Source organism: Girardinichthys multiradiatus, chromosome 1 (assembly GCF_021462225.1).
Source record: "Girardinichthys multiradiatus isolate DD_20200921_A chromosome 1, DD_fGirMul_XY1, whole genome shotgun sequence".
NCBI lineage: Eukaryota > Metazoa > Chordata > Actinopteri > Cyprinodontiformes > Goodeidae > Girardinichthys > Girardinichthys multiradiatus.
The window spans coordinates 11652478-11677451 of record NC_061794.1 but is presented as its reverse complement, the minus strand read 5'-3'; the positions used below and the strand labels follow the sequence as shown (position 1 = coordinate 11677451).

General features: G+C 39.0%; 1 protein-coding gene across 1 annotated transcript in view; it reads right to left on the bottom strand.

The window, feature by feature from the left end:
* Positions 1–1335: 1335 nt before the first annotated feature.
* LOC124874870 (V-set and transmembrane domain-containing protein 2-like protein) overlaps positions 1336–24974 on the bottom strand; it is a 71274-nt gene continuing 47635 nt past the window's right edge. Inside the window, exons 2-4 of the mRNA XM_047376476.1 lie at positions 12048–12217; positions 7272–7316; positions 1336–4830 (exon numbers count right to left, since the gene is read on the bottom strand). Of these exons, the coding sequence (XP_047232432.1) occupies positions 4381–4830; positions 7272–7316; positions 12048–12217 (665 nt within the window). The 3' untranslated portion in view covers positions 1336–4380. The remainder of the gene's footprint in view (positions 4831–7271; positions 7317–12047; positions 12218–24974) is intronic.

The window sequence follows — 24974 nt, the reverse complement described above, 5'->3', positions numbered from 1 at the left end:
TTTCTGGCCTGTCCAGGGATCTTTTTTTTATTTTTATATTAGGCTTCCTTGTTTGTGTAAGGCAACGATCTCCTCTCTGCATTTATGTTTAGCATTCTCTTGCCTTAATCCTATTTCTAACATCCAATGAGTCAAGGTAGTTGAGGTGCTCTGTCTCAAGCGTGCCTGGTACAACTGATGGAGCCCTTGCTTTGTTCTGAGACTATGCCTGATTTGTAGATGTGTGTCCTCTTTTCAAAATTGTATTCAGGGAATTGAATAGTGTTAAGACTGTAGAAAGCATTGAAAGTATGATTTAGTGTTGAATTTGGATTAAAATCTTCTAATACTAGTTTTAATGAACCATTTAAATTGTTATTTTGTAATTTGTTTATTGCAAACATTTGGGACATTTTGCTAATAAACCAAATTGGGAGTTGAACAATTGTAGCTGTAACTGTAGGGCTTTCATGTACGTTCACGACTTATTAACATGTTGATATGCTCCTGGGCAAGGCACCTAATCCCAAGTTTCCTACCAACTGATCTGCATATGGGTAAATAATTGTCTGTGCGTTTGTGTGACTGGGTGAAAGCGGCTCTAGTGTAAAGCACTTTGAGTGGTCAGTATGAATAAAAAGTGCTATGTAGAAGTCATGAAAGTACTAACAGAGGCTCAAATTATTTGTAACTTTTGGTTTCTAGAAAAAAACAGCCTCTTGTTTTGGAAAACTGTGGCAGCTGCAGCTACGTACACAAAGCACGGATAATCCTTGTATTGTTCATGATGGCTTTTGGCACAACGTTGTGTAACTGTGTCCAAATCGCATACATTATACCACTGAAATCTGGTAGGGCTCAAGAGATCATGTGTAAATGAAGAAAACAGGAAGCCACCTTCGTTATCACGTCCCCTTAGTGACGGGAGCACCTGAAAGGTGCCTACCTCCGTGCTCTGTAATGAATGATGCAACTTCTGGTATGTGGAAGTGTGTAGGGGGGGGACAAGATCGCCATATGTTTCGTATGTGGCTGGGCAGGCTTTAATACTAGCGAGCACAGCATAGCGTCTCTTTATCTCCTCCTGTGCTGTTGCTATTTATCCTGCTGCCATTGCTGACAATAGCACCATTAGTCATCAGCTGCAGAGGGAGGGGAGATGTTTGGCAGCACCTATTACACACAGTCAACAGCTTAACGCCGTTTTCTTCTTAATGCGCACAGACAGACACATGCAGAGCTGAAAGCAAAACCAGTGGTGACTAACAAGAGAGGGAAAAAGTCTTGATTAGAAGCGCATGGCTACAGTTCAAGAGGGTCAATCACCTTTTCAAATAAATAATGAGAGGCAATTTATTCATGTTTCATATACAATTTATTTTATTTGATAAAGCCATACACATAGTGTGAGACCAAACATTCTAGAAGAAATGTACGTTACCTGTTGTCCTCAACAGAAATCCCTTGTTGGGAAACATCAAATTAAAGTTACTGATTGATAAACAAACAATTGTTGATTAAATCCATCTTTCTGTCTGCAAACAGTGACTGCTCACAGAAAGAGGAGTAATCTCGTTCCTCTTAGTAGATACAGCAGAGGTAAAACCGCTCATGGCCTTGGAAAAAAAATGACATTAAGAAGCAGAAAGTCAGTTTTAGTATTTTGCCAACGCCTTTTCGTAAACGTCCCTTTCTCATTGCTCAGTGGATTCTTTAACATATTTACACCCTTTACCTAAATAGATCCCTTCAGGATGAAATATTTCCGAGTAAACATTCACACTGCGCTCTCCTTTCAACTTTTACATACAACACTTTGAGCTTCACACAAACATCCATGCAAAGAGATTATCGCAGAGTTGGGAAAATGCCACAAGTGCAATGGTCTCTCAGATGGCCACTTTGTTTGTAACCCCTCTACATACAGTAGCTCTAGAAACACTGCAAGTACTAAGATACATAGGGGAAAGCCCCTTTTTGAGCAGCTATAATGAAAATGTGTCATTCATCTGTCTGTACAGCACTTTTGGAGAGTAGGAATGCAACAAGGATGACTTTAAAAATATCATAAGCATTTCATAAGCAAGAATAAAAGAATAAAAACAGACATGATTTAATCCTTTTTTAAATTAATAAAATTCATGTGACAAATATTTTAACACATTTCATCTGTGTATTTTGGTTGAAACCTTTCTTAAAGAAAAATACTAAACATGCACTTACTTTGTTTCATAATATACAGTTTTATGTACAGAGAAGATTGAGGCTTTTTTTAATAACCAATGAGAGAACCAGGGAACCAAGCTGGAAGAGGAATGTTTTACCCCAAGAACTACAGTGCCTTGCAAAAGTATTCATGGTGCTTAAACTTTTCCACATTTTGTGCTGTTACAGCTACAAGCTTCACTGTGTTTGACTGGGATTTTATATGATAAACCAACAGAAAGTAGTGCAAAATTATAAAGTTCAAGGAAAATGGCATGTGGTTTACAATCTTAAAGCTGAAAAATGTAAAGGGCATTATTATTTATCTCCTACTTTGAAACCCTCAATAAAGTCCATTGCAACCAATTGTCTTTAGAAGCCCCAAAATTATTAAATCTGGTTGTAGGTAATTTAATCTTAGAATAAATACTGCTAATGGTAGCATAATTCTGTGGGGAGGTATTATTTGAGCTATTTTGCATATAAAAATGGGCAAAAATCTCAGTCTCCAAATGTCAAGAGCTGGTAAAGGCTCCCCTCAAAGCCTCAGTTGTAAATGCTACAATATGTGGTTTTTCCAACTGTTGACAGAGGGAGGAAATAGACACTGATGCAGATTGCTGTCACATTGGCAGATTGGCGAACTCTGACTTTCTTGGTCAGAATTCCAAATTAAGTGGGGCATTCTTGTTGCTTTTCTGACTGGGAACTCGGAAATCTGACTTTCAAGTATGAAGAACACGCACCATAAATTTATCCAGATTACTTAAATGCCAGGTCTTTCGGGAAGGAGTGCAGGAAAACCCTCCCTTACAAATAAAACCCGCAGACTTCAAATGGTTAAACTGTAGACAAAATCAAGGCTGGATTCATATTAATCATTTTTGTCACTATTACCCAAGCCAAGTCATTCATTTCAAACAGGTGGTAGCTTTATGCACCTAGGTGCCTATCCTGCACCCACTGCCCATTCCCAAAATGCACACCAAACCTTTCAGAAATTTCCATTTATGAAAAACAAATTGAAAGCCTTGTATCATTTTTCTTCCACTATACTATTAAGCACTAATTTGTATTTGTCTGACACATAAAATCCCAAATAAAATACATTCAAATTTGAGGTGTTTGCAGGGCCCTGTATATTCAACCAAGATCACAATTTGGCTATATATTTACAGTCAATAATCAGATCATTTCAATCTTTTCCTGCCTTTCCAAACTAGTACACCTGACATGGAACAGTTTAATTGCTTACTAAACTGTGATTGGACCTGCATCACTAAGCTGGGTAGAAAAGTCCTAGTTTCCAAACTCATAAATGCTGTGGAACAGCCCGCGATGTTCTTTGAGTTTATTTTTGTTTTTATTGAAATCCCCCTTTTTGTCAGAACTATTCACTAAGAGCAAAATAAATGAAGACAAAATCTGTCCTTAATCAGACAGGCTGCTGTTTGGGGACCTTGACGAATTCCTGCTGAAAAAAGCACATTTTTCTCCTCTGGGAACAAACACTGGGGGAAATAATATAACTTTTCGGTGTATGCAGCTTTTACATCTTATTAATATCCATGAATGCACACAATAAAATAATGGCACAAGAGCTGAAGGTATAAAGCCGGACTAGAAGGAAATCAGCAGATTTTTGTTGATTCTGTAAATAAAAGCACTTCAGTTATTTTACAGAGATGAAACCCAGTTACAAAATGTTCCACTATCCTGTTTGCCTGGGCGTACGGAGTGACATAGTAAGGCAGTGGAAGGTGTACGATCATGAAGGACTGTGTCATTTACAGTATCTGGAGTACAAGCAACATATTTACTGGTTAATAGACTAAAGATTTTTTGTTTCATATTATTTTAGTAGTTTAGCTATTTGTGGATGCTGAGATCAAAAACAGTAAAGCTGCCTAGATCTACACGCCCCCACCCACCCCTCACTGAATGTTAAGAAGCCAGGCTTTACAGGCAGTTTACAGACAGGGATCAGTCCAACCCAGACCACAGCACAGCATAAAAAAACACTCTCCCTTCACAGTTCACACCCCTGTGCTCCTTATAAGCCATATTATACATCTCAATGGATTCTGGATTTCTCTACAGGCCTGCACTGTGTGAGAGAGGTATGTTTTTACGCTGTGACGAAACATCATGTTATATAATCTTTTTTAGAACCTCTGACTCAGGCGTAACAACACTTTAGAGTGCACAGCTAGGCTCATTGGAGCAGTCACTGTGGCTGTGGTTACTGTCCACGTCCCTCTTCCTCAGCTCCCTGCCTGCATTGTGCTGCTGACCGCCGCCGTGACTGTGGCCGTGGTGGGTGGCTGACTGAGGCCGCTTGCCGTGCTCCTGGTGGTGCCCATGGGTCTGGTGATGGCTGTGCTCCCTGGCGCCGCCAAGCGACTCCCTGTCAACAAACACCGCCCCCCTCTTGGTGTCGTCCATGGCCTCAAAGTTGCTGTTGTGCTCAGAGTTGGCGACGCCGCTCTCCGGCACCACCTGTAGGTAGGCTCTGACGCGGTGGTGGCGGGCGCCGGCTTCGTCGCTGAAGTCGATCACGCGGCATTCGTAAGTACCTTCGTCAGACGTTTTGACCCGGGAGAGGCGGAGCTTATGGGAGATGTTGCTGCCTACGACCTTCACAACCTGGCAAAGAGAGTTTCAAAGAAGAAAAGTAAGAATTTATCTTGAGATTTGAGACTTAAATTAAATAACTGAACAATTACTGAACTATAACAGATGAACTGATGCACTGTTCATCACTGGTTTGATCTTACATGAATTTTCTAACAATTTCAATGTGTCACTGTGCGTTGGATTGCAGTACCGGCTTTGGCTATTTGGAGAACGATTTTTGATTTTATTTTTTGCAAAACAGCCCAAGCCCAGTCAAACTGGATGGAATGCATCTGTGAAGACCAGTTTTCAAGTCTTGCCACAGAATCATTTGGATGAAGTTGTCAAGTCTTTTTCAGCAGATATCGGGTCTCCTTTTAAGGATTGCTCTGTATTTATCTCTAGCCATCTTGCCATCAACACTGACCAGCTTCACTGTCCCCACAGCATGATGCTACCACCATCATGTGTCATCATGGGAATAGAGTGTTTGACATCAATATGGTTATTGAAGCCTCCTCTGATCAGACTTGTGGCAAACTGCACACAGGGCTTTCTTCTCGTCATTCTTCCATTAAGGCCAGATTTGTGGATTACACCACTAATAATAATTTATTTCACCTGAGCTGTGGTTTTCTTTAACTCCTCCAGAGTTGTCATGGGAATCTTGGCTGGTTCTCTGATTAATGCTGTCCTTGCCCAGCAGGGAGTTTGACTTGGTAGGTTTAAGGTATAGTATCATACTCTGAGGCCTTCACAGAACAGCTGTATTTAAAGAGAATAATTTACACATAGGTGGACTAGTAGCTAATTAGGTAAAATCTAGGCATTAGGTAGCACTGGATTTCATTTAAAGTTAAGGGGGGATACAAATACACTCACACTTTTCAGATCTTTTTTGTAATAATATAAAAACTGCATGATCTTCCTTCAACTTCACAATTCTGTACCATTTTGTGTTGGTCTATCCCAAAAATACATGAACGTTTGTGGTTCTAATGTGACAAAATGGAGGTAAAAATACTTTTTCTAGATGCTGATTTTATTTAGAAAAAGTTAAATAATTTAAAAATCAGTGAGCTTTCTGAGGCAGGGGCTTTCTACAGTAAGGCTAGCTTTTAAAACTGGACATATTCAAGTGGTTGTATGATAACATGCTAAACATCACTGGTGATTTTAAAAACTAAAAAAGAAATGCTGCACATTTGTGTCTTGGAAAGACGACACTGCTAAGCTAATATGGTGTCAAAACACCGCAGCAGAAGTCCTTACTTTATGTAGCTTTAAATATATGCTAATGCTACGCTTACAATAGTGGCATGATTCAGAGGTCTGCAGGGAAAACACACAAGGTGTTTTAATTTGGTCTCATTGGAGAATACTGTATAACCAACTAAAAGTCTGAGCTGACAGTTGTTGCAAGGCATTAGCATATTTCTGGCATTAGCATTTAGTCAAGAGGAAGAGTTCACAAACCTCAGGAGGTCTTTATATTAATGATCTGTTTCCTCAAAGAGGTTTGCCTATCATATCAAATCTTTTTTCTTCATTCCAAAGAAAATACTCTACAGATTACATTTATATAACAACAGAAGATAAAATGCTACATGGGAGTTTGTGTCTTTACATGTAAGGATCTGTCGTGCTTCTGTTTGACTTAGTGGACATGAGCCATCTTCTTTTAGACATCGAGCGAGTACTCACAATGATTTTACAGCCTGCAGTGTTTGACTCCACCTACACAAAACAGCCATACATGAACTCAAGTCACTCAAACCGCAGCTGGTGCTTTCATTACAGCAACTCAGCAGCAGCTAGTCTGTCAGGGGGAAGGAGAGAGGATTCATGTTTGTGTCTGTGTATTCTTCTGAAAAATGAAGTAAGATTTTTTTCTTTACAAATCCAATAACTCTTGAAATTACAAATCAATTAATATTACCTAAATGTAATGTGTATTAGTCCATAAAACTACTCTCTTCTGCCGTTGGAAATCTATATTTTAAGTCAAATATTTGTAGTAATCACTAGGTTTTGCCACATTTCATTTATATACGGAGGCTCTATGGAAATACAAGGATGTGCAAAATCTTGTACCTACTCTGTCACCTCTCTTTGTCATTGGAATGTGTCATTGCACCCATAAAGACGAAGAGGATTTTCTTTAGAATCTTAAGGCGATGCACTGCAAGCCTCACCCATTTGAGGAGGACACTTAACCACCCATGTGCTCCAGCAATGCCAGCACTCTGGCTGATACAATGATACTACAAAGCCATCTAGGATGAGATGAGTATGTTAATGTGTGATCTTATATCTGGAGCACTCGTTGCACTGTGAGCTACATGGAACGGAAAATCTGTGGATCTTCCCGAGCAAAAACTGTAATAATTTCCTGCTGTATCTCAAGTAACTCATGTAACACAAAGACAAACATGATGACCTTCCCTGCATCACATAGAGCACTGACTCACACTTATCTTTGTAGCATCCTTTGGTGTTTCCTCCTCAGGAGCCACCTATGAAAAATAGCAAACAAGAAAGCAAGAAAGAATCAACTTAGATCTAATGCTTATATCTTAATGTTTAGCTGAGATAACAAACATATGATGTTAATATCATCAACGTGTTTATGACCATGACGCTGGCGTGCTGAAGTGTTCGTTCAGATACCAATGAATATATGTTGTAAAGAATGAGTTTATTGTGCTAGTTTGAAACCCAGTAAGCCTCTGAAATTTAATGCACACTTTTTTATTTCTCAAAATGAGTGCATTTATTGTACATATTGTTTTGGAACTGAATCTTCTCTAAAATGTAAACAACGGGGTTTGAAAGAACAGCAGAATCTAGTTTTCTTAACGACCGACTAAAGATGCCTGATGAAGTAATGGTGCAGTTTCTCTGAGCTGAGCTCTCAGTGCTCATTTAGACTGAGAGGGTGATGAACTGATGACACTAAGCAACATCAAAAAAGTTCTGCCTCAGCCAAATATCATTTGGTTGTGATTAGCCAGTTGAACTTTTTGTGTTTTGCATCGTCTAATCCAGAGAATTCTAGCTCCAGTCCTTTAGAGCTACTGTTCTCCAACCCTTAGAGGCTTCCAAACGTTGTAGGTAAGCAGCTCTGGAGGACTGGAGTTGGAGACACCTGGTCTAATCTTTGAAGTTCCAGCAGGCGTAGTTTTGTTTTACTTTCATGCTCTTGCTGTAAAGACAGAATCCAGCGTATCCAGCAAAATCCAAAAGACATGACCTTAAGGCTGCTTTGGACAGATCGGCAACAATTCCCCCGTCCACTCAGTTGGGACATGTGTGCATGTTTGTAAATGCGATTGGGTGAATGTGGCTCGACTGTACATTGCTTTGAGGGGTTGGTAAGACTAGAAGAGTGCTATATAAATTCAGTCTATTTGCAATTTTACCAACAGAACCTCAAAGGCCTGCCTCCTTTTGAATTCTCCCTTTTCTTTTCCTTTTGCCAACTTCCCTTAAACATAAATCACGTATTTGAACTCTAAATTGTGCGTGCAAACCTTGCATTTACATCTTTGTAGAGAAAGAGACATGCTATACTTTTGATAAAGTCAAAGTTTTTATCCGCTAATAATTTCTTTCCACCAGGCGCTCTCCGACGAGTCCCGACCCCAGGCCTGGCTCCAGGGTGGGACCCCGGCTCCGCCGTACCGGGCGACGTCACGTGCCTCGATATTGTGTTCTTCATGAGGGGTTCTTGAACCATTCTTTGTCTGACCCATCACCTAGAACCTGTTTGCCATGGGAGACCCTACCAGGGGCATTTAGGCCCCAGACAACATAGCCTCTAGGATCATTTGAGCACTCAAACCCCTCCACCACGTTAAGGTGACGGTTCAAGGAGGGTGAAGAGAGGGGCTGAGCTGTCCACTGATCATCACCTGGTGGTGAGTTGGATCCGCTGGAGGAGGAGAAAGCCGGACAGACTCGGCAGGCCCAAGCGCATAGTGAGGGTCTGCTGGGAACGCCTGGCGGAGCCCTCGGCAAGGGATGTATTCAACTCCCACCTCCGGGAGAGCTTCGACCAGATCCCGGGGGATGTTGGAGACATAGAGTCAGAGTGGACCATGTTCTCTGCATCTATTGCCGATGCTGCTGCCCATAGCAGCGGCCGTAAGGTCTGCGGTGCCTGTCGTGGCGGCAATCCCAGAACCCGGTGGTGGACACCAGCAGTAAGGGATGCTGTTAAGCTGAAGAAGGAGTCCTATCGGCTGTGGTTGGCTTGTGGGACTCCTGAGGCGGCTGACGGGTACCGTGAGGCCAAGCGTGCTGCGGCCCGGGCTGTGGCAGAGGCAAAAACTCGGGCCTGACCTCGACTGAGGACATTATCGGGCGGTGGAAGGAGTACTTCGAGGATCTCCTCAATCCTGCCATCACGCATTCCGTGGTGGAAACAGAGGCTGGGGAATCGGGGTTGGATTCTTTCATCACCCAGGCTGAAGTCAACGAGGTGGTTAAAAAGCTCCGCGGTGGCAAGGCTTTGGGGGTGGATGAGATCCACCCTGAGTACCTCAAGTGTCTGGATGTTGTAGGGCTGTCATGGTTGACACGCCTCTTCAACATTGCGTGGCGGTCGGGGACAGTGCCTCTGGACTGGCAGACTGGGGTGGTGGTCCCCCTTTATAAGAAGGGGGACCGGAGGGTGTGTTCCAACTACAGGGGGATCACACTCCTCAGCCTCCCTGGTAAGGCCTACGCCAGGGTATTGGAGAGGAGAGTCCGACCGATAGTCGAACCTCGGCTTCAGGAGGAACAGTGTGGTTTTCGTCCCAGCTGTGGAACACTGGACCAGCTCTATACCCTCTACAGGGTGCTCGAGGGTTCATGGGAGTTTGCCCAACCGGTTCACATGTGTTTTGTGGACCTGGAGAAGGCATTCGACTGTGTCCCTCGTGATGCCCTGTGGGGGGTGCTCCAGGAGTATGGAATCGGGGGCCCTTTATTAGGGGCCATCCGGTCCCTGTACGAGTGGAGCAGGAGTTTGGTCCGCATTGCCGGCACTAAGTCGGACCTGTTCCCAGTGCATGTTGGACTCCGGCAGGGCTGCCCTTTGTCGCCGGTCCTGTTCATAACTTATGGACAGGATTTCTAGACGCAGCCAAGGGCCGGAGGGGGTCTGGTTTGGGGACCAGCGGATTTCGTCTCTTCTTTTTGCGGATGACGTGGTCCTGCTGGCCCCCTCTAGCCAAGACCTACAGCATGCGCTGTGGCGGTTCGCAGCCGAGTGTGAACCTTCCTCGGGAGGTGTTCCAGGCACGTCCCACCGGGAGGAGGCCCAGGGGACGGCCCAGGACACGCTGGAGGGACTATGTCTCTCGGCTGGCCTGGGAACGCCTTGGGCTCCCCCTGGAGGAGCTGGAGGAGGTGTCTGGAGAGAGGGACGTCTGGGCGTCTCTGCTGAGTCTGCTGCCCCCGCGACCCGGTCCTGGATAAGCGGAAGACGACGAACGAACGAACGAATTTCTTTTCACCCACAAATGGGTGAAAACATTTACCATTTTCACCTACAACAAACTGTTTCTCCAATTAAAACATGTTTTGCCTCAGTATTAAGAAACAATTTAAATCTGGACTTCAGGGCAAGCAACAATTTTCCTTGAAGGGAACATTGAGGGAAACAACACAGTTCGTGCCTCTGCAATGACAGATAGCCCTAGCAGAGTCAGGAACCAGATTACTGAGACATCCGTTGGTGTTTATGAGTAGTTTTTCAGTTAAGGAAAATTATTGTTTTTCAGTTTGTTTTACTTTTTAACATGCAGTTTGTTGACTAAATGTAATTAGCTGCAGTTGCAACTCATTTTTCCTCTATCTCTGTAGGATTAGCTTGACCGGTTAGGAAAAAACAAGATTAACTGTAGACTGAGTATTAGGCCCATTACAGATGGTGTCCTCGGAAGAACGTTTTGACAGGTAATTTACTATAATATAGTTAAACCTTAACGAGTGAAAGATATTTTTTATGTGGAGAAAAGTGAGACTTTTAGCTGCTGCCGTTCACTGTGTCTGTGTTTTACACAACTACTGCACTGCTAACATCAAGCAGGCTGTACAAGTGTTGGGAGTGCAGTGTATGGATCACAGTGACAGCCAGAATGCTGCCATAATTTTTCATTTTCTGAATCTCAGTTCTTGTCAAAAGCAGATATTTACCACTCTGGTAAATTAGTGGTAGACCGTGCTTTTAAATTTCTGGGTATGGCACAAGATCTCTAAGCTATTGCTCTGAAACAACATTTCACATCTTCACTTCTTCAACTGAAAGTCAAGCTTGAAACTTTACTATCCCAATTTGTCTCCTGGATAGTCATCATAGTCACCCACTGATGCCAGAGTTCGATGTCTTATTCGATATATCATAACTATCCTGAAATTTTCAGGCACTTTCTCGGCCCCCTCAGGATCGTTTTTTTTTCTTTTATTTATTCCTTTTTGCATAATTTTCAACTTTGGGCCGACAATTATTAAAACTATTGTTATAATTATTCTCATCTACGGTCTAAATGGACACATTAAAACTAAGCGTTTAAAAATCCCAAATTTGGAAACCATTTAGCAGCCTCAGTTTTTTGACACCAAAAACACTGAGGGTCGAAAGACATTAGGAAAACATTTAAATGTCAGAGAAGAGAGGACAAAAAAGTTGCATGAGATATACAGGTGCTGTGCTCTATAGTCTTGATATTGCTGCTTTCTTCCAAACACTGGACGTCCATGGACATCTTTTTTATAACTGCTTCAGGTCAGTCCGTCATTGTCCCTATTCAGCTCAGAAAAAAACACATTGAACATATGATTTTTTTTTTTATATCTATGTGTACTGACTAAATCAATCCTGAAACACTGATGCTGGCAATCATTCTTGGTTGACCCCTTTGATAAAATGTAACAAATTCTTAATATAGACATTAGACATTGATAGCCATCTTGTGAAAACCTTTTTTCATTTAAATTATTCACCACATTTATACACGAAATATGAAGCAAAGCTGTTAAATATAACTAAAACTGGACTACAGTACAATACCAATACACTGATTTTAATTGTTACCAAAATATCTAGTACAGTCAGTCAGTAAGTAGTTAAAACAACTTTACATCCAAAGAAAAGAAATTGTAATAGATTTAGACATTATGTACTCTATACAGTAAATAAGTAGATCAGTTTGCTTTCAACAAGTTTTCAAATCGTAATCTAAGTTCTTGAAAAATACCTCATTCGTTGTCCAGGGCTGTCGGTCCATCCATTCCAGATGGTTCCTGATGTACCACCACTGGATCTCCAAGGAATAGGATGGCGTTCCTGCTCCTCTGAAGGAACAGGCCATCTCCACATCCTGACCTCTCTGGGCAATCATATCATGGGGAACTTCCGTAAACATTGCTGGAAAGACAAAGATTAGACATCATTATCATTATGAGTAGTTTTAGTCCAGAGAGGTAAGAGAACCTTTACATAAGGCTTGACTATAAGCTTAGGGTAGGCCAATCAACCAAGGTAAATGTTTTATTGCCTTGTACCCTATTCCACACAGACCCCAAATAACACGAATCTCCAAGAATTGCCAAATTTCAGGATTCTTAGTTGAATCGTCATAAGTTTCTGAGTTCTCTGTCCCTAACCCTGGAAAATTATTTATACAAAAGGTAAAAAAAAGAGAACAAAATAAATAAATAAATAAAAAATATAAAACCAAGTTACATTATTTTTTATGTAGTTTCTTATTAAATTCTATGTCCACAAACAAAAACTTTAGTTTCTACATTTTATTGGCAAAAAAAAAAATCACTTTAAGTAAACACATTTGTGATTATTTAGTGATAAAAAAAAAAAGAAACACCAGTTGAAATCTTTAAATCTGATAAGTATTAAAATGAATCCTCAATTAGAAACTGAGCTCTTTTTCAGAGTAAATATATGATAAAACAAATGTTGATGCACATGGTACACATATGCAAAGCAGTCTTTCAACTGATCACCCCAGTGTAAAAATGTTTGGATATAAATAATGGCTATTAGCCCCACATGAAGATCTTGCAGATGCACTAAAAACCATCCATTGGGCCCAAAACAAACCACTATTTACATTATATTTGTAATTGGTACATATTAGTGTGGGAGGATGATCATGATAATAATCATGATCATGAAAAAAACCATTAACCATGATTAACCACAGCATATATTAATAAGACCTCTATATATTCCACTAATGCATGGAAGGGCATTTAATAAAAGAATGACTAAAACTGATTAAAACCAATTATACAATAGTTGCAGAGTGTACAAGCAGTTGAATAGCACAAACTAATGTGGCTAATGACTCATTGTTAACTAAATTTATGTGCCCTTAATGCAGCAACATTATTGTGAAGAATATTTATAGTTTTTTGCCCAGTGCAAAATGTGACTGTAGCAAACCAAAGCAAAATAAACTAGAAACTAGAAAGAACATAGCTTGGAAAGACATTTGCGTATATTTCAATTCTAAAATAGCTTAGTATACAAAAAACGTGATCATAGAGGTAAAACAAAGTTTCCATGTTAGATATGTAAACCAAAATGAAGAATATTTAAGCGAAGGTTGGCAGTCCACCCTTTCATACTTTAAAGGTTTTTCACCCTGAACTGTCTTCTGTGGAGAAAGGGCAGGTTGCAATTAGCGCTGAGTCCAGCATCAAATGTCAAATCACTCAAAGCAGTGGAGCCACACTCCTTCATCTGTTTGGCAGTGATGTAACCATGAGACCCAAAGGAAATGTTAATTGTTCCTGTGCTCTGAGCTGTAGGAATTCTCGTGAAGCAAGTTTTAGAACAAAAGGTCATGTATTTTCCTATTTTTTATGGAATTTAAAATTAACAAAACCTGGATCCATCTTTTAAAACATAAAGGCCAACTTCTAAGGAAATATAACTATCTTCTGTGATTCCAAAACATTCCAGTGTACTGACCGCTTTAAAGGTTTCAATTGGCAGCTGATTTAGGGACCTCTGTTAAACACGTGACATCGGATAATAATGTTCTCCTTTCATGACTTCAACAGCACAGGGTGATAAAATGTTCTGCCTTACCCTGGTTCGGGTCATAGTTGATAGAAATGGGTTTCTCACTTCAGATAAATGAACATTCTTCAACTACAGCCTTATATGTGTAGTTCCTCAAGGATCTATCCTGGGTGCTGTCCTTTTTTCTCTTTGCATAACTGTTAACTGACTGCTAACTGACTTCAGTTAAAGAGTTTGTTGAACTCTTGGCAAAGCATCAAAGCACAGATGTATAAAACAAATATTGAAATCTATGATAAACAAAAAAGAGATCATTTTTGTCTGGTGAAAATGTGTCCAGTAGTTCACAACAGCAAAGATTTCGATACTAACCTGATCTTACAAAGCCTCTAGTTTATTTTAATAAAATCTGAAATCACCATACTTCAACACAGACACTTACGTCAAACAAGAAAAAACTAATAAAAGATAATAATTGCCCGTCTAACTTTATTGGGACTTTTTTCTAGTAGTGCTTGAAACAAAAAACAATTTGTTGTATTCTTCTCAGCTGAATTGGAATTTTACTTAATTTGATCAATTTTAAATGATTTTAATTTTCGCCAATCAATTCTGTCTGTTCTCTATTACTCTGTTTAGTGATATAAAGTATTTCATTTCAGTTTTTGTTTAACTTCAGTACTTTGGTCCAACGTATGTGTTTTTGAATGTGCAAAAACAGTCAGAGTAAAATGAAGCCCATTTTAAAGGTCATGGTTATCAGAAGTTGTCATCTACCACAACCTGTGGAGACACTCATATGCTGTCCCTTCTAGCTGTACAAGTCTCCACTGTTTTGATTTATTTTGTTTTCGTGGGTAAAAAGGACTGGTATTCTGCTGAATGTTTGAGATAATTTATTAATCTAGGGCATATTGTGTGAAATGCACCAACTAGATACTATTATCCTACATTGCCACATTAATGGCAAAAAGTTGAGTTTGAAAAGATATCTAATCTAATCAAATTTAATGTAATCTAATCTAATCTAATCTAATCCATTGCTCCAATAAAGCCACCAATTACTGATCAGCTATTTAGTTTACAAAAAGCACTTTAAAAAGTATTAATTAAATTATAACAATATGAAATGCCTCTCTGTTTCAGAGCACACATCCCCACCTACCATTTGCACAGAGTACATTAAGCTCAATCTGTTTTTGATTGAAAGGTTGTCTCATGTTTCACCCTGTTAATGTCCAAATGTTTTATCCTTATCAGATGGTTATCCTTTTAAATTACACTACACAGTTCTTCACATTAGTCTCCTGAGCTCCATTCTGAGAGAAGAGTGACACACTTAGTGTTTTTAATTATTGAACAACTCCATTGTGACTTTGATGGCAGTTTTGACAGTTTCTTAACCTTTGCCATGTACCCCGACCCTCAGATTCTCTGTCTCATACAGACATTATAATGTGTGAAACTTATGCCAACAGTGCTGATTTTCCTCTTGATTCATAGATTGATGTCACCCTGTGACATAATGCAGGCTGCATTATGGATCTCTCTTGTATTACAAGAACAGTACAAGCCTACAGTCATACCCCCCCCCCCCCCACCCCACCCCCACATTGTACATTGATCAAATCTGCTTGTATTTTTCATTTGTGAAACCTGAAATGCACCAGGTATTGATTTGACATTACTGAGCCAGAAACAATGCCCGCACTCCCCCTTTTGTAGATAATATTCAAAGCTGAGACATAAAAACTGCTGGGTAAGACATAGAACCTCTGAAATGGTTACCAGCAATGATATTCTGTCTTTTTCCCACGTAGCTTTGAGCCACACAACACAATAAACAAGTACATGTTTATGGCCTCATGATTTTCACATATGGAGCCCAGAAAAATAAAATAGTCCTCATCAGTCGGTTATAGGGTTCAGTGACTTGCAAAAGAGTTAAAAACCCCTTGAACGTTTTCACATTACGGTATCAAGCTTCAATGTTTTCTATTGGGATTTTATGGGATAAATTAATACAAAGTAGCCCATAATTGTGACCCTGAAGAAAAAATCATTGACTTATAGTTTTTATACAAAAAAATTATATAAGTGCTGCATCCATTTATATACAGCTGCAAGTGTTTTGGAGTATATCTTAAACTCAGTGAAATTGGATGGAGAGCATCAGTGAACTGTAATTTTCAGGTTATCCTACAAGATTCTAAATTGGATTTATGTCTAGACTTTGACTGGGCCGTTCTGAAGCATGAATACACTTTTATCTAGACTTTATTTATTTTAGTTATTTGCCTGTAGCTCTGGCATTAACCAATTTGAAAAAAAAAACACTTACTCCTTTTCACCCTCTTTGTGTGTTTTGTGAAAGGAACAAGGGCTGAAGTCAACCCGCCGTTGTTGTGCCCCTGACTTTCTAGCCTTTTGGCAACATTTTAACAGGTTTTCATCCTGAATTGTCCTGTACTTAGCCCCATCTATCTTCCCTTAGACTCTAACCAACTTCTCCGTTCCTCCAGAAGAAAAAAAAAACCCACAGCATGGCACTGCCATCACTAATAACATCATAATAATGTCTCATGCACTCATAATGAGATAATTATCTCATGCAGTGCATGAGATAATGTCTCAAGTTTTCTGCCACACAAAGCGTAGTTTTCTTTTCATGTAGGCTAAAAAGTTAAATTATGGTCTCATCTGATCAAAGCACCTTCTTCTACATGTTTTCTTTTTCTTCAGGCATGGTTTTTGGCTTTCTTTCAAAAAATGGCTAATTTTCTTACCAGTCTTCCATAAGACCTTGATTTATGGAGAGTTGTTCTATGCCTAGATTCTCCTAAATAAGCTGTTGATTTCTGGAGCTTCTCTGGAGTTACCATGGACATCCTGACTGTTTCTCTGAATATTGTGTCCCTTACAGGGCCTGTCGGTTTTGGTGGATGGCCATGTCTTGGTAGGTTTGCAGTTGTGCAACACTGTTTCCACTTTTGGATGATGGATTGAAGACACCTCTGAGGCCTTCACAGAACAGCTGTCAGTACACTTAGACAGTACACTTACTAAAAAGGTGACTGATTATACAGAATTGTATTTAGAGCATTTAGATGTAATGTGGGTTCAATGCATTAGCACGCCACAAAAAAAAAAAAAAGTAAAACCATGAATCGTGTTTCTTTTATGCAACGGCTGTAAACTGAGGCTTGAGGACGAAACCTGAAAAACGAAGAAAATGTTCAGCGGGTGTGAATATTTTTGAAAGGCACAATAAAGGAGATTGTTGTCATCCAGCATTTTGTAAAATCCAAAGCCCAAACATAATCTTCTGTTTCACGGCCTTGGCCCTCTTCCTAATCCCAACAGTTCTATGGTTCAAAGATTTCTTCAAAAAGTGGAGCCCTACTTGAGGAATATCCAACACATTATTATGTTTAATTGAAATACCCATGGCTACTCTGCAAATCCCTACATTCTTTTTATTCTCTTATAACAACTGCCCTCAATTGCTGTATCTCCTATAATGGCCATTTCTAATACTCACAGAATCAATGTTGAGGCTGTAAAACGGCTGCAATGATTTGGGGGCTGGTTGACCTGAAGTATTATCGCTATACCCAAGATAAACAGTGAAAGGCTCTCAGGCAATGTTGCAAGTCTTTGCTCTGAAACCACAGCTAGGCGGCCAAGTCAGATTCTGAGTTAACTCATTTAGTACATCAGGACTGGGAGACAGAGAGGGGAGTACAATAAAAATGGAGACAGAAGAAAAGACTGTTAAATGTGCTTCTGCAATGATCGAGAAAACAAACCATCACTAAAAATGTAAGTAATGAGCATGTATTAATAAGAGCAAGGCTTTTTGTGTTTGTGAGATACTAATATATTGGAAGAATTAAAAAAAGGATTAAATTAGACTGTGTGTGTGAGAATATAAGTGGGGTGAGGCGGAGGACTATGTGTTAGTCAGCGGATAGCTGAATGGGGCACCGCTGATCCTTTATTTCTATTATAAACTGAATTTGGTAATTATATGGCCATGATAAGTGGCATAGTCTTACTTCAGCATACTTGAACTTTCATTTTACTCCCCTTACCCAATTATCTACACGTACAGAACAGAAAGAAATCTACCAAAACCAAAAGAATATAAACATCTCAGAAAGAGAGAAAATAAGTCTTCTGTGTGGTTTAAAAGGCCAAACTAGGAAATTTGTATGATTAAGGGAAATAGGAAGCTTCCACTGAATTCATTTACATTATTCTCTTCTGCTTTTGTAAAATGCTGTGACAAAAAACATTAGAAAAAAAGTGTGGTTCCAATCAGTGATGAAACCTTGTTAAAGCAATGTATAGGTTGTAAAGTATAGAAGAAGGTGGTGACAGGGAAAAGGGAGGAAAATAAACAAAACATAATGACCCTAACAAGCTCACAGAGTCTAACTAATGACTTTAAAAGTCAAATGAAAACTTTGCCTGTTATGCAACTAAATTACAGCAGAAACTGTTTCAGAAAGAAGAGTTATTACCCACCTATCACTTTATAACACATCTATACCTTACATGGCTGTAAGTCAAGAAAGATCCATCATCCCCTTTCTATTACTGTGGCATACACAATGTGGTCTCCAACTAAGCCAAGCAGTCATGTTGTTTTGCCATGGGAATAAATGCTGTGGCATGAAGCCACAGCATTTTGCCAAATACATCCAAGTGCTACAAAAGTGTTGGAGCAATGACCCAATTAAAACACTACTTAATCTCATGCACGCTAAGAAGATGCTCTGTCTGTGCTAATGAAGATTCACTTAATTCAGCATGCTAAATGCTTGAACTGGCTCAAACTACTTATTTCACTACTTGAGAGAACTCATACTTCATAAAATTCTTAAAATATTCTTCATAAAATGAAGGACATTATGGAGAAACTCTTCAGTCAGAGGGTTCTTCAGATCAAAACAAAAAGAGATGATATCATCCGAGCAAAAGTAAAATACCTCTTCCTGATGCAGTAGACAAATGTGAATCTGAAGAAAGTTAAGTTCAATGTAATGTAAATACATAGTATTTATCAGGTGAATAAGTATATTACTGTTCAGTATAATCTATAAGTGAGATGTATTTGTTAACTTCCTGAATTTTTAGGCTTTAACTCTGAATGCTGCATATGTTGCAGCAATTTGCACCTATGGTTTTATAACATTTCTACATTAAGACAGCCATTTTTAAAAATAATTATCATTAATTATTCTTCTGTAAGAATTTGGGGAAAAACATTATTCTCAATTACCGTCACATTTAAGAACTTTAATCAAGCAAATATAACACAACAGTGACTCAAAATTGATTAAATAACTCATTTTCACATTTTAATAAACATCTGCACCTACTTGCTTATTACTTCGATCGAAATTATTTTTCCCACTCAACTGAGTTCTGAAGCTGAGCTACGTGGTTTGTTACAGTACTCCACAGTTTGTAGGCAATGTGCCTTTGTAGTTTATCAAGCTAGTGTTGAGGCTTAAAACTTAAAAAGTGTTATTATTGCTTTTACCATGTGAAGAATTGTTCACTGAGTAAATATGCAAGCTGAATACACTAGGGACAAGTTCTTGGCGAGAAGATGGACTAATGGGCTTGTTAGTGCATTTCAGCCAGGAAATCTCATGACTGCAGCCAGGTCACTGTGACATTGGAATTCAGCATCCAGATAAGTGATGAAATTGTTATTGTAAACTGTCACGTAGGCCAACCTAATCTTTTCCAGATGTTTGGCTGGACTTCTATTCTCGGAACTGCAATTGAGAGTCAATGTTATGAGTGCCAGAATGTGCGTAAGTGAAAGGGTACATCTGATTGGTCAAAAAATCTCACATACACAACTATGACATGACTGTGTATATATATCTCGACTCATGAAAGGGATATTTTGGGGATTCTTTGGGATTTTGAATGAAGATGTATTCAGAGATGCTTTCTGAATAAAATGTCCCCCGCGTCGGCTCTCGAGAGGAAACCAGTTGTCTCTTCATCATTTTTAAATTAGTAAACTCTCTTTTCCCACACTAGCAGCCATAAAACCAGTTCATTGATTGGCTAGCTTTTCCTACATCTACCTACACTATGTTATCCAGCAGGCCAGGTCTAATCTATTTTCCATTGCCCAGCACACAGTGAGTGACAAAACAAAAACTGTACTAGACTTGAACATGTCACCCTGTGTGAGCTCAATATGATACAATCTTGGTAGCAACTCCTGTCAAACTGTACGATGGAAGATGCCAGACAGCAGGATTTGATGCTGCAGCAGAATCGTGCCTGAATGGTCCAACAAAGATATCAGTTTGTGGGAGAGCACTAGATCCGTGTCTATCAAATAACCTCATTCCACTGACTCAACTCAACCCGAGACGGTCTCATGAGGATATGTTCTAAGATGGGAGATAATCACGCAGTGTGTACCTGGCTATGAGAAAGAAGAGTACACCAACATAGATGTTAGCATACTCCAAGCTGTTTGCAAGCCAAGTTTGAAGACGTTTCTTCAGCCACAGCACTGTAAAACCACTTAACAGTGTTGAGGGTGATTGGATGCACACAAAATTCATTTAGCTGAAGTGTGCTAAATAAAAACAGATCACTGGATTTTAGCCGTGGGTTTTTTTTCTTTTCTTCCAAAAGCACTGACAGTCATACAAAAGTAGAGACGAGGATAGCAAAGACACGATGCTGTGCAGTGGTGGTCAGGGCCACACACACTTGGTCTGGGTTATTATAACTATTGATATTCAATTCAATTCAGTTTTATTTATATAGTGCCAATTCACAACACATGTCGTCTCAAGGCACTTCACAACAGTCAGGTACATACATTCCAATTAATCCTAACCATTGAACGGTGCAGTCAGATTCAGTTATTTATTCAAATTGGATAAAAAGTTTTTCTGTCTAAGGAAAGCCAGCAGATTTCATCCAGTCAGTAACTTGCAGCATTCACTCCTCCTGGATGAGCATGTAGAGACAGTGGACAGTCACTGGCGTTGACTTTGCAGCAATCCCTCATACTGAGCATGCATGTAGCGACTGTGGAGAGGAAAAACTCCCTTTTAACAGGAAGTAACCTCCAGCAGAACCAGGCTCAGTGTGAGCGGCCATCTGCCACGACCGACTGGGGGTTTGAGAGAACAGAGCAGAGACACACAAAGAACAAAGAAGCACTGATCCAGGAGTACTTTCTATGGGAAGGAAAAGTAAATGTTAAATGGATGTAGCTCCTTTAGTCATTTCATCTAGAAAGAAAGAACAGATAAACTCTGAGCCAGTTTTCATATGGTAGTTATATTGACAGATGCATATTTCTGGACACGTATCATATACTTAGCAATGTGATTTACATGTTAGATTGAATATTATGAAATGAATGTTAATAGCTAGATTTTGGCTAGTTTTTGAAAAGAAAATTTTAATTCTTCTACTACCTTAATGTATTTTAAAGTATATAGCCATACTTAAATAATGTACTATCTTGCTCCACAGAAATGTGAACTTAAAAACAACCACTGTACCTCACCACTATGCACCTTTTGTTCAATGTTTAGTGTATTTTTTGCCAAAGGCTAAGATTTTGACACAACCAAAACAGTCAGTGCACTGGTTGAACAAAATGAACAAAATTATGTCAGGGTTACGGAAAGAGCTAAACCCTGGTCAGAGGTCGCCAACGGGGGCAGCATAGCCGAAGGAATGCCTCAGGCGCCCCTATTCTTCTTGCTGCTGAATACAGTCTTTAAAATCTGTTTGTGGTTGTGTGCAACACTCCCCGGGATGTTGCATCTTGCAAGACACACATTAATATTAATATCTGTGCCAATTAACACCATGCCACTGACTTGTGTAGATTGTTTAAGATTTTATTATGTATGATGTTTCACATGAATAACAAGTGAGTATTTAGTTAACAGAGTATTTTAAGTGCAAAGGCCTAGAGCTAAACTAAGAAAAGCAAACTGTTTTCTGAAATAAAGGCTTTGCATCTAGTGTTTTTATGACATTTGATGAGAATAAGTGTATGTGAAATGCTCAGTTACTCTGGAGAATCATAAAAAAGAAAAGCAGACTCAACAGATCCATGAACGTTATTGTGCAGGCCAATTATTAACTGGTTTTGCTTCAAAAGCATAACAAATAAGCTCAACAATGGCAAACAAAGAAAACTAATTGGTGCACTATGTCACGCTTTAAATAGAAGCTTTAAAACTTTCACTAAAAATGTGAAAATCTCTTTTAATTCCCGCTAGTGTTGTATTTTCCATTTGGCTTTGATGTTCTTACAAGTTGCACCCATAACTGTAGCAAACAACACTGATGTAAACACACAATGAGCACACACATGCATAAATACACATAGAGATAAATAGCAGCAGTGCGAACTGCACTGCAGCATTCTGCATAAATATTCATATTTTTCAGTTTTAACCATCAACGTGCTCATCTAAGTTTTATTTAGAAGGATGAAATAATGACATCCACATGGGAAAAACAAAAACAATTTGGACATTATACATATCTTCTAAAAGTTTTACTTTTCTTCAGCCAAGGAAAACACTGGAGCTGCACTGATACAAATTTTGTGGCCGATTTCCCATATGTGGTTTTAGTAAACCTTTGATCTGCCAGTACCAATTTTAGCTGATTCTAATTTCCAATGTAATAACTACAGCACTGATTTAGTTTATTATTTTATTAAATATTTGCTTTTAGTGTGTTGTAAATGATCATTAATTATTTATATCCGTAGCAGAGGTGGCGTCACACCATGTGTGTGTGAGAAAGGAGTTGATGTAAAACAGGTTTAAACTTTAATTTCAAAAGAAGACAAAATGACAGAATTGACATTTTAAACAGTTTTAAGAATCTTATTCTAGTGATTAGCACAGCGTAGGTTAGCATGATTATCATCATTATCACAGTGAACGAAATGCAGACATGCCTCATGTAGAACATACTCTTTTCATTTAAAGAACTTCCAGTGCTTCCTCTGACTTCATTTTCAAACACCTGACTGATAATGAAAACAGCTAACTTCAAGTCTTCTCTCAGTAGCAGCTTCCACACTCCAAAGAGGGTTGATGTCAGCATGTCATGCTTATGCTTAAAACGGTTCTTTTACTTTCTTTTGCTGATTACTGAAAAAGATCAGATTATTGAGTTTCTGATGGGCCAATCAGGGCTAAACACACTCACAAATCAGCTTACTTCTAGGTGCATCTCTAATGATTTAGCTTTTATTGTAAATTACTGACTATTCTTGTCAAATGGTGCCTCACAGTTTCATCCAGCTTGGAAAATGAGAGTGGTTTTAAAAGCTACCTTTGAGTAGTCTTAGGTTGCTGAGGTTACAGTGTAATTTATTCTAAATTTGGGAGTGCTGGAGTATTTTTTATGCTGTAAATAATCCATCGGTTTCCCCCAATAATCTTCAAGGATTTCTGTAGTTAGATTAGTGAAGTTTTAATTACAGTGGCGTATAATGTCTCAGCATGTTACTGAATAATTTTAATACTGTATCTATACATCAATCTATTTGCTAATTGAAAATGACATACACTTTCAGGTAAACACCCTTGATTTCGCCAGCCTTTCTATTTAAGCTCAGTTTTCTGCTGTTTTGGCCCAGATCCCAGCTGCTGGCTGGCCTTCCCTGCAGAGCAGGTCAAACAATGTTTTGCCTCCTAATCAGATAAAAAAGGTTAAGTGAGAACATGGCTTCTACAGCCAGAGGGTTCAACCAGAACATCAAGGACAAATCCTTTTTTTGTGATTCCACACATCAATGTTGCTCGCTCTGCACAAGAAATTATGACCACATCATCACTTACCAATTACTCCTACGTTAAAAACATGGGAGTAGCATTCAGAATAACAACAAAGGCCTAACGTAGTAAAGCGGTTTGGGATTAAACTGCTTAAAGCATCCCTTATCCTAACAGAAATTGACACAACAGCAGGAAACTCAAAGAATATGAACAATTAACAATTTACATTTTAGATGAAAACTGCATATTTAGTCTGTCAGCAACTGAAATAATCATAATTTTACTTGTAAATAATTGTCTTATATAGATGGATCACGTTGAAGAGTCCTCTCCACAATAATTACATATATCTGGTTTGTAATTTTAATCTTTCTGTGTTAAATTAAATGGCAACAATAATCTCATGGAGCGCATATCTTACTGCTCTGTAGGACCACTCCACCACCTGTGGCAAACAGCCTCCAGCTGAAACAATAAGGAATTTAGCAGCTCATATTTCTGCCCTCTGAGCCGTTCATAAAAACACCCAGCCAGCCGGGTATGATTCCTTGTTTCTTTTCTAAGGAAACAGTGACAAATGCAACCACCTTCCAGTCATGCTTAACTAGATAAATGATCAACACTTTGAACAAGAAGACAAGCAATTAGAACATCAATTGTCTCTGATAATTGATGGTAACAGAGCTGATATTGCTGAATATTTAAATAAAGATCTTTTTATCTGTTCATTTATATTTAACTTATTTTATTTTCATTTTTGGAAAAGAAAACATCACAACTAAAATCTCATTGAAAATGTTTTTATCCACCTCTATTTTATATACAGTATATACAGGTGGTTAGAAAAATCTGAACATTAAGGCAGCAGAGCAAATGACACCAAGAAAACTAACATGTTGCTGCTAATTGATAGGGGAGAGTCGATAGGGGCATTAAGAATCTAAAAATGTAAACCATGTTGTGGCAGTGATACACAAGCATGTATTACTGCGCAAATCCTAATCATTAGTCATATTAATGTCAAAGCTTGTAAATAAGTAAAATCTGTATCTAAATGGACCGGGCAACCACACACCCCTTTCTCTTGCTAATAAATGCTTAATGTAGAAGCATGGTGACTTTTTGAGATCCAAAAAAATAAATTGCAACAGTTTTTCCCCTTAAAATAAATAGTATAACATATAATACCGACCTGTGTCTTTCAAATACACAAACACATGGCCCCAAATCCTGTATTACCAGTTACACCTCATACTGGTTGCAGGTTTATGAGTATCTCCCAAGGTGGATTAGGGGAGGAATAATGGGGGATCTACTTCAAC